General features: G+C 50.2%; 1 protein-coding gene across 1 annotated transcript in view; it reads left to right on the top strand.

Moving 5' to 3' along the window:
• Positions 1–10,422: 10,422 nt before the first annotated feature.
• The window catches only part of LOC144129507 (nose resistant to fluoxetine protein 6-like), a 224,208-nt gene continuing 217,373 nt past the window's right edge, over positions 10,423–17,257 (top strand). The window contains exon 1 of the mRNA XM_077663668.1: positions 10,423–10,729. Within this exon, the coding sequence (XP_077519794.1) occupies positions 10,423–10,729 (307 nt within the window). The remainder of the gene's footprint in view (positions 10,730–17,257) is intronic.

Raw genomic sequence — 17,257 nt, 5'->3', positions numbered from 1 at the left:
CTAGCTGACTTGAGCCTCCGACGTCCTCTCGAACTCGACCCGTGATCCTGAAGCTTTCGACGTCAGTCTTGCGACGCAGCTTCACGTTTTCTCCTTTAGGACAAACAGCTTGTCCACCGACTTGTTCTTCTCACCTTCCGTCCAATGCCTTGAGTAGAAAGAAGTTGCGATCCTGTGTCGACTGCGCCAGTTGAGATCCTGTGTCGACTGCGCCAGTTGCGATCCTGTGTCGACTGTGCCAGTTGAATTTCCGCCTTCAGGTAGCGATGAGAGGAAACTACTTGATGATGAAATAGGGGTTTCTTGATGACCCGGTGGTTCTACTCGCAAACATTCACATTACTCAAGGAAAGGAGAAGGTTAACTATTTATTTACAACATAGGTAAAAAAAACGAGAAGAAACAAAGCAAGGAGAAAACTATTTACATGACTAAATCGTGGATCAGACGAATTCAGCCCCCGCTCAACCCAGAGCGCTTGGTTTTAAACCCTCTGTCTCCGCCATTAGCGGGGACAGCAACCAATAAGATAACCATCGACCCATCTCGCCAATCAGTGGTCAGGGAAAGGAAAATAAGGATTTCCGCCAACTAATCACAGATTGGGGAAAGAGTGCTGATTAAACATTTGGGAAAGGAGAGGTTGCAATCAAATAGACAAACAACACAAATGCGACTTCCGTTCCCCACGCCACCCACGGCACCACAGACGCTAGAAACATGTGCCGACGAGGCGATGACTCAGGTTGTTGACAGCAACAAAGAGAAGACAGTCGTTAAGGGAAGTAGACAGTCGTTACAGGAATAGTGGGTTTCCGGTCACCCGGCTAATACTCAGCCGTATCTCGTGCGCCCCCGAAACCTCGTCAGCCCCTTAACAACCACATGTCGACAGCTGTACTTGTTTAGCGTTTTTCCCGGCGGGTCATCCCCGTGACGGCGCGGCGTAAACGAGGACCTCCGCTGCACGAAGGGGAGGCAGGGACAGGACGGGCCCCTTTGTTGGGGACTTCCGACCCCGCTGGAGTGGCCTTCCTTGCGAACACAAGGCCAACGAGTTCGCAGAAAGGTCAGCGAACTCCACAACCGTCCTCTTCTCTACTCTTCTCTTTCACTTCACCATCCCCTGGAATAGCATGCCAGGCCGACAACCAGGCAGACCTCTCCTGTTCCATTTAAGTTCTTCTCGTCCTCCTCTTCCTCTCCCGCGTCCTTCAACAGATCTGCTGTTACCTAATCCTCACCAGCTGCTTTCCCCCTTTACATTGTCGCTAAGGCTTTCTTTACTTCCTCTTTCGTTACAGGCTTGATGTCCCACTGCACTGCGCTACTGTCTGTCTCATTAACATACTGATTACGTTGGTTGCTGTATAGATTTGTGGAGAACTCTCCGGCTACTTTAACTATTTTATCCATATTGCTAATGACATTGTCCTCCTTGTCTCTTAACGCATACATCTGGTTTTTACCTATGCCTAGTTCCCCCTTCACCGTTTTGTAGCCATAGCTACATTACGGTAGCATTTCGAGCCTTCAGCATGGCGCCGCCATCCTGTGGCTGCGCCACCACCCTATGGCTGCACCGCCACACTGTGGCTGCACCACCACCCAGTGGCTGCGTCGCCACTCCGTGGCTACGCTGGCACGCTGTCACGTGGTTGGTCACGTGGTGCGGTGCACCTGCCGGCGGCACTTTGAAATTCAACTGAGCAAGTTCCACTCTGCCAGCTGTAGCTTTCGCGTCACTCCAGGCTTAACCAGACCTAAAACACCACCAATTTTTTAAGGCTACCTCCGTTCTTTAGAGCATGCTCGATTCTCTCCATAATAAAATTCCTTATGTCGGCTAACTTGCGCTTACCTATTAACTTCGATAGCTCTGCTAGTTCTGTTCTGTCTGTAGGGTTAGACGCCTTCATTCTTTGGAGTTTCTTAATCTGATCTTTTGTCGCCTGAAATAGGTTGCCGGTATGCTAGTGAGACATCCTGCCGCCTACTTCTACGGAGCACTCCGTAATGATAGCAGTGAGATTATCGTTTATTGTTTGAGGATTACGATCGTCTTCCTCAGTTGAAGCCGAATATCTGTTCTGTAGCGAAATGCTGAATTCCTCTACTTTACATTTTACTGCTTAGTTGTTAATGGGCTTCCGCTTCACTAGTTTCTTCCATTCCCTCTTCAAATATATGCTAATTCGAGACATACCATTCTGTGGTCGCTACAACGTACCTTTTCGACGACTTCCACATCCGTGCACAATGCCAGGGTGAGCCATATTGTGAAGTCGATTTCATTTTTAGTCTCCGCATTAGGGCTCTTCCACGCCCACTTCCTGTTCTCTCGTTTGCAGAAGAAGGTATTTATGATCCCATAAATTATTTTTATCTGCGGACTCTACTCATAACTCTCCCCTACTAGTCCTGGAGCCTATCCCATATTCGCCTACCCCCTGAACACCAGCCTGCTTCTTGCCTACGTTCATCGCATTGAAGTCGCCCACCACTATAGTGTACTATGATTTTACTTTGTTCATTGCCCATTCTACGTCTTCATAGAAGCTTTCAACGATCTGGTCATCATGGCTGGATGTAGGCGCATAGGCCTGCACCTCCTTCAGCTTGTACCTTCGCCACCTTCGGCCGTCCTGTACGCGCCTCAAATTATGGCCTCGACCTGGCTTTCTTTTTTCTCGTTGATCAAGTGATACGGCAGGCCTTATGTCACCCTTTTGGTCACCAGGGCCTGGACAAAACGCAGAGTGTACTCCTCTCTCATGTCCATGTGATGCCTCGTTATTCGAATGATCATCCTCGAGGTCTGGTTCTTAGCGGGCGGTAGTGTTTTTATCGTGTGCGGTGCCTTCGGGCTGCTTCGCATCTGGAAACCCACCACTGTGACCCTATCCGCCTCCTTGATCTTCTGCCTCTCTATGTGGAGGACGATAGACCCTGGTGACTTGTATTTTCCGCCGTGCACGCAGATCACTTCCAATTTTCCCGGTGCGCAATGCAATCCACTCCTTGCCGCGAAGCTCTCCACTGCCGTCGTCGCCTCCTCAAGGCTGGCCTCTTTCTGCGCGAGGGAGCCCTTGGTGGCCCAGAGCGTGATGTCATCCACGTACAGGGCAAACCGCACATCTGGAAGTTTCTGCAGCTCTTTAATTAGCCCTAACTTCACGACGTGGAATAGTATAGGGGCGAAGATGGCCCTCTGTGGTGTTCTCTTCATCTGCACATTGATCTACTCCGACCGTGTGTGATCTATCCCGATAGTTTCGGTACGACCCGTCAAGAATGCCGTCATGTATGTGAAAGTGCGCTCTCCGCAGCTTATGTCGTTCAGCCCCAGGAGGATAACTTCGTGAGAGATGTTACCAAAGGCCCACCTGCAAGTCGAGTGCCAGAATAAGATTGTAGCACCCTCTCTTGGGCGGCGCCGACAACCCGGCTAGCGCGCGCCATCCTGCGAAGAGAATAAAGACGGCACCTGGTCGTGGTTCGTGCAGCCACGGCTGGCAGTTCTGTTCTGGTGTCGGCTCGTAGCAGTGGTCTCGTTTCCTTCACTCCTGAGGCGTTAAGCCTACATTGGTGACCAAGGATGAGCAATGACCGATCCCGCAACATCCATGCAGCAGGATTCGCGTCCGCAGGACGTCTCGTCGCTGCAGGTTCGCCTTCCACCTTTCTGGCCCCGGAACCCGCAAGTTTTGTTCCACCAGGTTGAGGCGTAATTTTGCCTAGCCCGCATCACGTCGGAGACGACGCGCTACTACCATGTTGCCTCAAGCCTGCCTCCTGACGTTGCCGGTGAGCTCTCCGACGTTCTCTCCGCACCCATGGGTGCTACACCATATCAGCACCTGAAAACCAAGGTGCTGGAGAGATTTATGCCGTCGGACCGCACCCGCCTCCAGCAGCTCCTTACCGGGGAAGACCTTGGCGACCGGCGCCCCTCCAAGCTTCTGCGCCGCATGCAACAGCTTCTCGGGGAGCGCGACATCCCCAACCACTCAGCGTTGCTTCGAGAGCTTTTTCTCCAACGCCTTCCCCAGCCCATCCGCCTCGTCCTTGCGGCGGCGGGTGACGTCACCCTCGACCGCCTGGCTGAGCTCGCAGGTAACGTGCATGAGGTCACCTCCCCCTCCGTCACTGCTGTTTTGCCGCCTAGAGACCCAGCGGTTTCGCGCCTTGAGGCCCGTCTCGAGGAGCTTGCCGCCTCAGTCTCCGCACTCCGGAGCCGACCTCTGGAGACCCGTCCGTCTCGTCTTGATCATCGCGCTCTTTCGCGCTCACGTCAAGCTCAGAGTCCCAGTCCTACATCTCTCTGCTGGTACCTCAGGCGTTTTCGCCACCGGGCCACGAAGTGTACACCGCCCTGTTCGTGGCCGGGAAACGCCCGTCGGGATCACTAACGGCGGCGTGTGGTTCCCCCAGTCATTCGAGCCGCCTGTTCATGGTCACTGACAAGTTCTCCGGCACCCGGTTTCTTATCGACACGGGCACGGAAATCAGCGTGGTTCCACCGACTAAGGCAGATCATTCCAAGCCATCAGGACTGTCGCTCCGTGCTGCCAACGCCTCGTCTATACCCACGTATGGGCTACAATCTCTCACCCTCGACTTCGGCCTACGCCGCACTTTTCGATGGGTCTTCGTCATCGCAGACGTGGTTCGCCCGATCATCGGCTCAGACTTCCCCTCCTACTTCGACTTAGACGTCAGCGTGCGGCATCGTCGCCTTACCGACGGTCTGACTCATCTCTCCATCTCGAGAGTCTCGTCCAGATGCCTTTTGGACTACGCAATTCGGCTCAAACCTTCCAGCGGTTCATGGCTGAGGTCACGCGGGGCCTACCGAGTGTATTCGCGTATCTTGACGATGTCCTCATCGCCAGTACTACACCTCATGATCATGAGCAAGACCTACGTGTTTTGTTCAAGCGTCTACAGCACTACGGCCTGGTTGTGAATGCCTCCAAGTGTGTTTTCGGTGCTTCTGAGCTCGAGTTTTTGGGTCATCACATATCCTCAGTGGGTATCCGCCCTTTCGCGTTCCACGTCCAGACAATCGAGAATTTTCCCCTGCCCACAACCCTGCGCCTCCTGCGACAATTCCTGGGGCTGGTGAATTTCTCCCGCCGCTTTATCCCGCACTGTGCAGAGGTACTTCGCCCGCTGACCGACCTCCTCCGGTCAACCGCTGGCCCGTCCTCCGCAATCTCTTGGTCATCAGAAGCCCAGGCCGCCTTTACTGCCGCGAAGCAAGCAGTCGCTAACGCCGTGCTTCTAGTCCATCCGCGCAACGATGCCCCTACGAGATTGATGGTGGATGCCTCCAGCGTGGCCATCGGAGCCGTCTTACAGCAGTACATTAACTCCGAGTGGAGACCATTGTCTTTTTACTCTCGGAAGTTACTTCCTGCTGAGACCCGCTACAGCGTCTTCGGTCGAGAGCTCCTAGTCATCTACTCCGCTATTCAGCACTTTCGGCATTTTGTAGAAGGATGCAAGTTTCACGTGCTAACCGATCATAAACCGCTGGCATATGTGTTCCGGACCAACTCATCGAAGTACGTGTCACGTGAACTCTGTCAGCTCGCTTATATCTCGGAGTTTACTAACGACATCCGGCATGTGAAGGGTGCAGCCAACACCGCCACTGACGCCCTCTCTCGTATAGTCGCGGTAGACGCTCCATCTTCCACCGTCGACGGGGCTGCATTCCCTTCTGCCCAGCAGAATGACGATGAGCTCGCCGCTTTTCGAGTGAACCCTCGTTCTCTCCGATTACGGCTTGTGCCCCATCCTTGCTCGCCTGAGCCCTTGTGGTGCGATGTTTCAACGGACTTTCCTCGCCCTTTTGTTCCGGCTTCACTACGTCGCCCTATCTTCCATTCTCTCCATGACATCTGCAATCCAGGCATTCGGGCTACTCAGCGCCTTCTCACCTAGCGCTATGTTTGGCCCGGAATCAACGCTGATGTGCGTGCTTGGAAGCGCCGGTGCCTACCCTGTCAGTCGACCAAGATCTGTCGACATACCAAGACACCTTCCCAAGCCTTTCTACCCATGGCCGTCGTTTCGACCATGTTCATCTCGACATCGTGGGCCCTCTGCCCATCTCTCGAGGCTACCGCTATATCTTGACCATAGTCGACCACTCGCTGGCCGGAGGCAGTCCCCATTCCTGACATCACCGCAGAGACTGTTTCGCGCGCCTTCATTTCTTAGTGGGTATCTCGATTTGGTTGTCCCGGCACTGTGACAACCGACCGTGGACGCCAGTTTGAGTCCTCCCTGTTTGCTTCCCTTAATAATATTCTCGGTGCAAGGCATTGCCATACCACTGCATATCACCCGTGTGCTAACGGCATGGTGGAACGCCTTCACCGCCAATTGAAGGCCGCCCTCACTGCCCGCCTCAATTGCGCCTCCTCGGTCGACTCCTTGCCCTTTGTGCTGCTTGGTCTAAGGGCCGTCATCCCAGAAGACTTACAGTGCTCGGCTGCAGAGCTCGTGCATGGAAGTGCTTTGCGTCTTCCAGGCGACTTCTTTACATCCCAACAGCTTCCATCCCAGCCCCAAGAATTCCTCCAACGCCTGCTGGACTGCGTTAAAGACCTCCGGCCTACTGCCCCAAGTCCGTCCCGCCACCATACCATTTTCGTACACTCCGAACTGGCCACTTCGACCCACGTTTTTGTGCGCCGCGACGCTGTCCGAGCTCCACTCACACCGGCTTAAGACGGACCTTTCCGCGTTCTCCGCCGCACCCCGAAAACCGCCACCATCCTCCAAAACGGCCGCGAAGAGACCGTCAGTCTAGACCGCCTTAAACCGGCTTAAATGGAGACCGCATTGGAACGACTCTCAGCGCCGCCTGACCTATTGCTCGAGTGCCATCGCCGGCCCTCCGTCCGTTTCGACTTCCAGTCTAGGCGGGGGAACCTGTAGCACCCTCTCCCTGGCGGCGCCGACAACCCGGCTAGCGCGCGCCACCCTGCGAAGAGAATAAAGACGGCACCTGGTCGTGGCTCGTGCAGCCACGGCTGGCAGTTCTGTTCTGGTGTCGGCTCGTAGCAGTTGTCTCGTTTCCTTCGCACCTTAGGCGTTAAGCCTACAAGATGTTCTCCGCCCTTCGGGATGCCCTTCCTCTTTAAGGATCAGGAACGCGTCCTGCGCAGACAGTCCCTGCTTAACCCCAATATGGTGGGAGGTAAGAGGTCGTTGTCTTTTCTGTTATCTTAGACTCGAGCTTGAATGACCCTTTCATAAAGCTTCTGAGGCACGAAGTCAGCAAAATCAGCCGCAGAGTGCCAACCGCTGGTTTCTTTCCTGCCTTAGGAATAGTGACGATGTCCGCGTGTCTCCACTCCTTCGGAACTTGGCCCTTTTGTCATAGTTCTTCATTTAGATGCTTGATCACTCTGATATGAATCCAACTAAGATTTCTAAGCGTGGCATTCGTGATTTTGTCCGCTCCGGGGTCGTTGTAACGCTGCGAAGCTGGCGCCACCGCGTACACCTCCTCATGCGTTATCGGAGCGTCCAGTGACGGATTGGGTTCCCCTACGTACGCCAAGCAGAAAGGGGAGTGGGGCGGGATGGAGTCCTCTCCAACAAACGGTTCTTAAAGGCCTCAATTATATGCTCATCGTCTCCCGGAAATTTGTGAGCGATCTCTTTTAGCGTTGTGCTGGTCACTGACTTCGCTTTGTCAGGATGTATCAGACAGTGCAATATGGTTCATGTCTGCACCGTTCTCAAGGTACCCGTCAGCGAAGTACAGAACTGGATCCAATTTTGCTTGGCCAGCTCCGTGGTGTAAGCCCAGGCCTCTTCTGTGGTCTTGTATGTCCGAAGTTTTAGCTTCTGTCCAGACGCGTTGCCTCCTCCAGCGTCTAAGGAGCCCCTCGCGAGCCTCCCAGAGGCAAATATGCCGCTAAACCTCCGGAATGTCCACCGCATGCTGAATCGTCTCAGTTGTCTGAATATGCGCCTCACAGAGGTGCTGCATCCAGTATGCGATGTCTGTTGCATCATTTTTCGTCTCGGGGATACGCCTCCTATTTCGTGATCGTGATTCATCCGACGGTTATCTCAGGTTTTGGTGACAAAACGGACGTGCAAAGAGAGTGATGGTCGCTACCCAGCGCCTCGTCCAGATGCGTCCAGGTGGCACCCCTTATCTTTTTATAAAGAGCAGGTTCGGAAATGTGTCTATCGCGGCGCGCTGCAGCAAGCAACAACCTCGAGACCAGCCTATCGGGTGCATCAAGGAGTGACGTTCCCCTCACCGTGTCCCGCTGGTAGCCCCAAGCCGTATGAGATGCCTTAATGTTGCCCACTACTACCAACTGATTACTACCGGCAACCTTGCCGCTTTCGTGAATAATGGGACCAAAGTTTTCTTTCTGCGCTTTCGGTGCACTGTACAGATTCAACATGAAAGTGCTGCGATTCACCCTCTTCTGCGGAAGTACTTCCAAGAATACATCGAATGTCATGCTGTTGAAAATATTGGCCCACTGCCGTCATCGATTTGGAAACCAAAACCGCCACCCTGGGTGACGCTGAGTGCCGAATGACGTAATAGCCTTTCATCTTGACCGGCTCATTCCCGAACTCCTGAAGGCAGATGATGACAGGAAGATACAGCTGCAAAGAACTCGTCTTCTTGTTGAAAGAGAGAGAATTTTACTGCCAGATGCCGAGACGTTCTTGCACGTATCTGCTGGATTTAGAAATTTTTGACATATTGACTCCCTGCTTCACTGACGTGGCCTGTGTTTGTGCGCCGATATACTTTAGCACGCGTATCGCTTTCGGGGACCAAACTCCAATCTGTGCTGGTTTTTCTGCACTTCCTCCAATGCGAGCCCTTGGTTTTGGAACTGCATGTGCAGCTGCTGTATCTGAGCTTCCACTCGGCGTTGTTGCGCGATAAGTTGTTGAACCATCGCTTGGAGACACTCGAGGCTAGCGGACGCCAGGACCGGGGTAGGGGGTAGCCTGTTCTCTTAATTGAGGACATGCAGCCCGTTTTGCGAACAACCGTTGCAATGCTCGAGTAGCTCTAACCCATCGTCTCCGTTATGTTATTTGTGTGGTGTGTGCGGGGATATCGAACATTATTTTATGTACTGCCCAGAGTACAGCACGGAAAGGCATGCGATGTTCGCTTGCTTCAAGAAGACAGGAGCCCTTCACAGCACAGATCAGGACATTGTCTACCCGAGTGGAAACCAGACATGCAGAAGAAAGACTGCATGCCTTCTTTTAACATTTCTGCAGTACACTGATCTTGTTTCTAAATGGTGACCGCAGGAACGGACCATCTGTGATTTAATGTGTGCGTAGATGGTGTCTTCTGGAATGGACTATGTTACACTGTGAGTGAATGTGTTTATAGATTGTGGCACAACAATGGCCTATGTTGTACTGTGACTGAATATGTGCATAGATGGTGACTTCTGGAGTGGACTGTGGTGTGGACTGTGTGGAGTGAATGTGTGCATAGATGGTGAGTGCGGGAGTGTAATATGTGCTATTATAAGTAACGGTGCTCATAGCGGGTACATCCGACATGTTTTAGGACATTGTTAACATAGAAGTGACGCTACGGCGGAGCGATTGCCGGCAGAATAAGCAAGGCTAATCCTACCTGTAGCATTCAACACCTCAACTCAGCTCAACTCTTACCCACTTACAGACTACGCTTATCAAATGCAAGATGAGCGAAGCTAGCCTCTAGAAAACGTGTTAGTCGGCACCAAACTTGAAGCATCCGAAGTGGCTGGGTTCTGCTTTCGTTGGCCAAAGCCTGTACATTGGAACTTAAATCTGCACTTTTCGGTTCCCTGACATGCACGTACACCCATATCGGCTTCAGTTGCTTCCCCCGTGCTCAAATTCAATAGTGTGTTGGTTCAAGTCCAGAACAGACGCTAAACCTCGGGGTACACGCATGCCTCAGCCATAACTACACAGTGCCAGCTTAATCCTCATGAACTTGCCTTTATGCTTCTAGACAAGGAAATGAAAGAACAGCACGCAGACGAGAGGAAGAACCGCTAAAGCGGCACGGGCCTCAGCGCAGCCTCATGCATAATAACTGAGAGGAATTAGCGTTCAGTGGCGAAGGATCCGACATGCACCTGAGCGGCAACAGGAAAGTCGGCTGGTCGCCGTCAGAGCAAAGCGCCGCGCCCGCCTTGCAGCACGAAGGGACCCTAACGCACTGGTCAATGCAATTTAAGCGGTATATCGGAACCAGCGACGTATACTGACGAAAAAAATCAATGTGTGTGTTTTAAGCGAAGAAAAGTTTCCGATCAAACACGCCGTTAGGATACTTTGCTAACATTCGTTCAAATCAGCGTCCAAGCACTGCACAGTAAGCGTGGAGGAAAAGCAGCAGAAATGAAGACATCGGTTTGGATCCTCTTCGTGGCGTCCTATTGTTCTACGGTCACTCCTCTGGCGTCGTCGTTGGTCTACGATGGCAATCCATCTGTGGACGGAGGTGTCCCCAGCTCAACCGCGGCTGCCACGTCGACGTCTGCGAACATAGCGACAAGGCTTCGCCAGTTAGCGGGAGACCTCGCACAGCACGTGCCTCCGTGGGTCAAGCAGAGATTCCTCCAGGCGCCTGTGTCAACCGAGTGCTCCCTGGGCTTGCTCAGGATGATGCGAGGATTCTCCAATTTCGATGCGTGGGCCATGCGCAGTGAGTGCGATTTAGGAAGTCGGGAAAGTTGTTGAAGCGCGCAATCGCAGGGACACCATACACTCTAAGCACGAAGGGAGTAAAAAGGAAGCATGCGTGTGAGTACTCTCGAGTACTCTCTTTAAGGGGTAGTGTATGCTGCCCAAGCCCTGGGTAGACTTCCATAACTAAGAATACGAAACACTTGCTGATGACAAAGGGAATAAAAATTCCCTCTTGAAAAGGTGCGAAGTTCTAGCAGTGAGGACATTTTTCACCGAGGTTTCGATTTACTACTATACTGCTAGCCTCAGGACCTCCGATGACGCATTTAGAATCCTCTTCCCGATGCTAACTGCATGAAGTTATTATTCTTTGCAGTGGGAATGTACCTTTGTTGCCAAGAGTAAGCGTTCTGTATACCTAGGGAGGGAGTAAGCAATCTGTGTACGTAGTGAGCGAAATCTACTCCAAAACGTGGGAAGCATATACACTGCCCTTAAAGGGGCGTGTGCTAGAGTACAGCTCACTCCCTTTCTGCTCCCGTATGGGCTTGTCCTGTTTAGAGCGGGCCGTGTGAAATGCTGCTCTCCGTCGAGTACAAATCACGCATAGCATTAAGGACGGAATCATACACCTGAATTGCGTTGTTGGGGAATGAATAAATATCGCACTGAGTCTACTTGCAATTTAATTATATAGAATAAATATTTGGCTACGCCTAATGTGGAATATATGTATGTTATGCTAACTAGGCCCACTAAGCATGACATAATTGAAGCAGAATATTTTAGTAATAATGTTGGTTTGAAAGAAAGTTAAAAACACAGATGCAATAAATGTATGTGAAAATTAAAGCAGGCAGCAAAGCGCCGATGAAGACAGCTACTGAAAGGTTTGGTTCAAACACGTACTGAAGGTTCAAGAACGGTTTTGTGTCTCAACATGATAGCGAAAGATGCCATCGTCCAGTCCAATTATTATCTAGTTTGCAAGGAACATTGCGCCCAGTTAATGAAAAAAAATGAAGCATTGTCAGCATTCGACTCTGCGTCACCCGACTGTCCGTTTCGCTGTTAAAAGGCGAAAAACTTGAAAAGACGATGACGAGGTTTTGGTCAAAGAATAGCGAGGGTGGCGCTTGGCTTGCGAGTGTCGTGTCGCAAACTACATGTTTTTTTCTTTTAATACTCTTGAGTGGGAACGCTGCCACAAACACACCTGAATAATGTAAAGCTATCAGGGTTTTGCGTTGCGTGTAGGAAGTTTTCTAAACTTTAAAACAGCCAGTTTCAAAGACGAGAGAAATATTTTTTGAGATAGCATATTCTAGACAAGTTTCCCATTTGTACAGAAAACTTATATGGTCTTGAAAACGGCGAACGTAATTTGGCGAGCCGTAATGTGCACATATTGGTAACTGAATTGTATCATCTTTATTGTACCATCTAGTGCAGTTAATGCAGCTGTTGATCAACGTACAATTTTAGACATATGAGAATGGGCGCAAATGCAGTGTCGTGTTTTTCTGCGACTAACAGTTTTCTACTTCTTAATTGCGTAGATTTGTTCGTTAGCGAAATGTCTGTGGAGCCATTTAATTTATAGTCATGAGCCAGTTGGAGAGAAAAATTAATGTGACTTCAGAATGCGGCCTAACCTTTATTTTGTGCAGTCTTCCTAAATGTAGCGCAAGGAAAACACATCTAGCAGTCCACCTTAATATTAGCAGAGAGGAAGAACTACGACTGAAATTTATGAATATTTACAATATACACATACGCGCCCAAAAGGTGTGGGCACATAAGAGAGTGAAGTGTGAACGAAGCTTTGAACGAGACGCCAATAGAAGACGTGAAGTTCATTGCATAACAAAAAATTAGGAAGACGAAGTAAAGACGTGGCTGACGGCTGCTGCCTCTGAGCTCCGGCACACGTTCTCAATCATCTCGAGGTCCTCGTTCGACCCAGTGGCGTTCGTCCTGTTCATCGCTGCCCCGACGGCTCTGCTCTGGTGGGAACGATCGGCTAAGTTTCGGGTGGCTGATTGTGGCATTTTCTCTCTGCGTCTTTGCGCGGTAAGGCAGTAAGCCCGGGCTATGTCCACCCAGTCTCCCGGCCAGGGGAGTTCCCTCTGGTCGGCTTCTCTGTCCACTGATCTCCTACCGTTGGAAGCTTTTTTGCGCAGTGGTGTCGGCAGTATCCCTGTCGCGCTGGTGCCTAAGGATGGTGGTGCTACCAAGATGAACAACCCTGGTGCTGTTCGGGCTGCTCTCCAGTCGGCGACTTCTCATTATCAGTCAATCTCAGAGGTTCGCCAGTTTGGACGCGGCGGGATTCTGTGCAGATCGCCAGACCTCGCCTGTGTAAGAGATTTACTAAACTCCTCATCCTTTGCCTCCCTTCGGGTAAGTTCCTTCATCCCTTCACATCTGGCGTGCACGAAAGGTATTGTACGAGGCGTAGACTGTTCCCTGTCTCCGGCAGAGACTCGAGCTTCTGTCGGCTGCAGGTGTTGTTGCTGTGCACCGCTGTAGCCGGGATGTAAACAACGTGCAGATGCCCACTGAATGAGTGATTGCTACCTTTGCCGGCACTTCCTGCCCCTCTGAAATCAAGGCATGGCCTCTAATTTTTCGGGTAGACCCATTATCATCTCGGCCTCTGCAGTGTAACAACTGCTGGCGCTATGGACATAGCGCTGGTGGTTGCAAATCCAACTTGAGGTGTTGCAACTGTGGGGATGGTCATTCAACGAGCACCTACACTGTGAAGAATGAGAAGTGTTGCCTTTGCGGTGGGGCTCACTCTGCAAACTACTCAAATTGTCCCTCTCGAGCTCAAGAAATTCAAATTCTGGAAATAATTGACAGGAAACCCTGTTCGCGCCGTGACGCTATTTCAGAGGTCAAAGAACGTGCCCACGGTTATGCCGGTGTGACCGCTCGGCAAGGTGTCATGTTAGACTCAACGCTGCCCCAGGCAATTGCGGCTGCTGTGGAGGCTTCGATGTCTAAAATGGTAGAAAAGATTGTCGCAAGTGTGTCGGAGTGCCTTACAAATGTTCTAGCGACTGAGATTACACATGCCGTGCAGGCTAGTTTGGCACCTCTTTCGACAGCAATTCCCTCTCCTCTTATCCGCTCTCCAATTCCTGTAGCATCACAACCCCAGGAACAAACTTCTGTCCCTTCCGCTGTACCTACCTCGGGTACTTCGAGGGATGTTGATATAATGTATGATTCCGAGATGGTGGAGCCTGATGCGCGGCTTCTTAAGCGCAGTGGGTCCCCCCTGTCTCATTCGTTGTCTTCTCTGGGCACCCAGCCCAAATCAAAGAAGAAGCAGCTTGGCACTAAACCCAAAGATACCATTTTGGAGCAGGCAGTTGCTGCTGCTAGACTTTCGCAACCATAGCGTCGTTGCGAGTTCTGCAGTGGAACTGTCGCTCTATTCTTTCCGCTTCCACAGATTTACACTGCCTTTCTAATCAGCTTAATCCGGATGTCATAATTCTGCAAGAAACGTGGCTTTCAACCGACAAACATTTTCATATCAAAAATTACCGTTCATTTCGCCTAGACCGCCAGTCAAGAGGCGGGGGTTTACTAACTTTAGTCTCTTCAACATTTTGCCACAGGGCTGTGGTATCTTTTCAACAAATGTCTCCTGACTGTGAGATTTTGGCAATAGACTTTGTACTTCCTGGGTGCTTTCCATTTTCAATAGCAAATTGTTATTTCCCCAATGGAGTCTAGGATGTTAGACCTCTGGACTTTTTACTCGTAAACTGTAAAAACCCAGTTCTCGTGGCTGGGGACTTAATTCTCACCATGTGTCTTGGGGTTTTAGGACTAATACATGCGGCAAGCGCCTTTGGAACTAGGTTTCTGATCACAACCTGATGTGCTTAAATTCAGGATCGGTCACTTATCTTCGCTCACACACTCAATCTGTTTTAGATCTCACGTTCATTAGTCCTGGAATTGGCGTAACGAATTGGTCGACAGTTGATAGAGGCACCTCAAGTGATCATATACCTATTCATTTTGATATCATATGTCGTGTTACTCCAGCGTCTTCTTAGTTGCGGTCACATGTAAATTATGACAGATTTCAGAGGGCGTTGCGCTCTGCCCTTGCTCCAGTGTCTAACATCGCCGAGGTCCACCAGTCAGCAAGCATATGTCTGGCTATTGAGGAAAGCCGTAAAAAGTCGGAGTTCCTGGCGAGGCCAACAAAAGGGAATTCTTCTAACTGGTGGAATGCGGACTGTACAAGAGATTACAGGCGGAGGAAGGCAGCATGGAAAAAGCTTCTTCATAACCAATGTCCGAATAACTGGAGTGATTATAAATTTATTGCAGCCACCTTTAAACGCACAGTTTCTCGCGCAAAGGAAAAATATGACTCAGAACACTTCGATAATCTTTCAAAGGCGGGCAACCGACGTGCATTATTCGGTTTTCTACGGTCTAGGAAACAGCTCATGTCCTCTCATAATTTTCAGCCATTAGTTATGTCACCTGTAGAAGCTATCCAGGCGGTTGAATTAATAGCCAAAGGCCTGCAAAAGCGGTTCTCGTCTTTACTACCTTTGCGACCATTGTTGTTTGCACCAGTCGTGCCAAATGATAATGCCTCACAAGTAAATCTATCAGAGCTTTCACAAGTTGTCCAGAGATTGCCAGCTGCTGCTCCTGGTCCTGATGGTGTTACCACAAAGATGCTCAAGATTCTATTTGAAGAGTCTCCCAACTCCTTATTGCACCTAATAAACTACTCTCTCAAACATGCTTGGATACCTTCTGAGTGGAAGCTGTCCAAGGTGATCCCTTTACTTAAAAATCAGGGTGGAGGCTATGAATTGGATAATATTAGGCCAATTTCTTTAACATCAAACGTGGTAAAGTTGATAGAGAGGGTGTTACTAATTCGGGTGTCAGCCATTGTGGACCGCAAAAGTATACTCAGTCCGTGCCAACTCGGTTTCCGGCCATGGTGTTTGATATGGAATGTACATGCTGATCTTGAGAGCAGAATTCTCCTTGCTCGTCGTCAACGCCTGGTCGCGGCTTTGGTTACGTTAGATGTCGCCAAAGCTTACGACAGTGTAGAAAACTCCATCCTGATACATAGGCTACAGGCTCTTCAATTTACAGATTATATAGTTGCATGGATATCTGCATTTCTTCATAACAGAGAATTCTTTTGCGTCCATAAGGGTGTTCATTCAGAGAGGTATAGACAAACGCGAGGTGTACCGCAAGGAGCTGTTCTTTCTCCTGTGCTCTTTAATATTCTGTTAAGCTCAATTCCTCTCCACCGCCATGTACGCAATTACGTCTATGCGGACGACATTGCGTTTTTTGCTGCTGCGCCGGATATACATTCTCTGTATGGTCTGTTGCAGTCATATTTGAATACACTTGAGCACTGGTTGAGCGGATTACACCTGAAGTTAAATGTTGGCAAGTGCGCCACTCTTGTTTTCCCTCTATTCACTCCTGTAGTGGTCTCTCTCACTTGTCAGTTAAAAATAATACCGCAGGTTCAATCCCTAAAATACCTAGGGGTCATTTATGACAACAAACTCACCTGGCAACCTCACATTGACCATGTCGCGGCGAAAGGGGCTCGTGCCGTGGGCATGTTAAGGAGATTATGTTATCACCGGTACGGCATGCGCAGAGATGCGCTATTAATGATCTACATAATGTATGTCAGGCCAATTTTAGAATTTGGATCAGTGTTGTTTTTAGGCTCGGCTACATATAAACTTCGCCCTCTCGTCCTTTTAGAGAGGGAAGCACTTCGCATGTGCCTCGGCCTTCCAAAATTTGTGGCTATCAATGTGCTGTACCTTGAAGCCCGCATTCCGTCTCTCTTATCACGACTTCAATTTTGAACTGTGCAAACTTACCTCAGGATCTATGAATCCCATTTCCACCGTTCCCAAAGCATTTTCTGTTCTCAGCCGACCTCCTTTTTTGGTGTCCCCTGGTCTCGTTTCAATTCCCCTCAGGTAGTGTTTGTGCAAAGATTACTTCAGCCCTTAGATGTAAACATTTATGATATCCTTCCTGCGCTTCGCAATGGGCCCGCTATCCACATTGTTTTCGACGACATATTCCTTAAAAATGCAAAACTTTTGCCACCGAGTATTCTAAATGGTCTTCTAGAAGATCATCTGAGGACCCTACCTACAGATATAGCAATAGCCACTGATGCATCGCAATGCAATGAAAAAGCAGGTGTGGGAATATTTTGCTCGCATTTAGACTGGTCCTTTTCTCTGCGCCTTCCAGATTTCACCCCTATTTTTCAAGCAGAGTTTCTAGCAGTTGTACTTGCTCTACGCAAGCTAGACCCCTCTATTACAGCAGTTGCAGTAATTACTGATTCTTTATCTTTGTGTTCGTCCCTCGCTGCACATGTTGACGGTCCCCTTTTATCAACTTTCTTATCCCTACTTCCTCCGCATTTGAGCCTTGTTCATTTAGTATGGTTTCCCGGTCACAGCAGTGTGACAGTAAATGAGATTGCTGA

The sequence above is a fragment of the Amblyomma americanum genome, chromosome 4 (genome assembly GCF_052857255.1).
Source record: "Amblyomma americanum isolate KBUSLIRL-KWMA chromosome 4, ASM5285725v1, whole genome shotgun sequence".
Classification (NCBI taxonomy): domain Eukaryota; kingdom Metazoa; phylum Arthropoda; class Arachnida; order Ixodida; family Ixodidae; genus Amblyomma; species Amblyomma americanum.
This window is presented reverse-complemented; position numbering and strand designations above follow the sequence as displayed.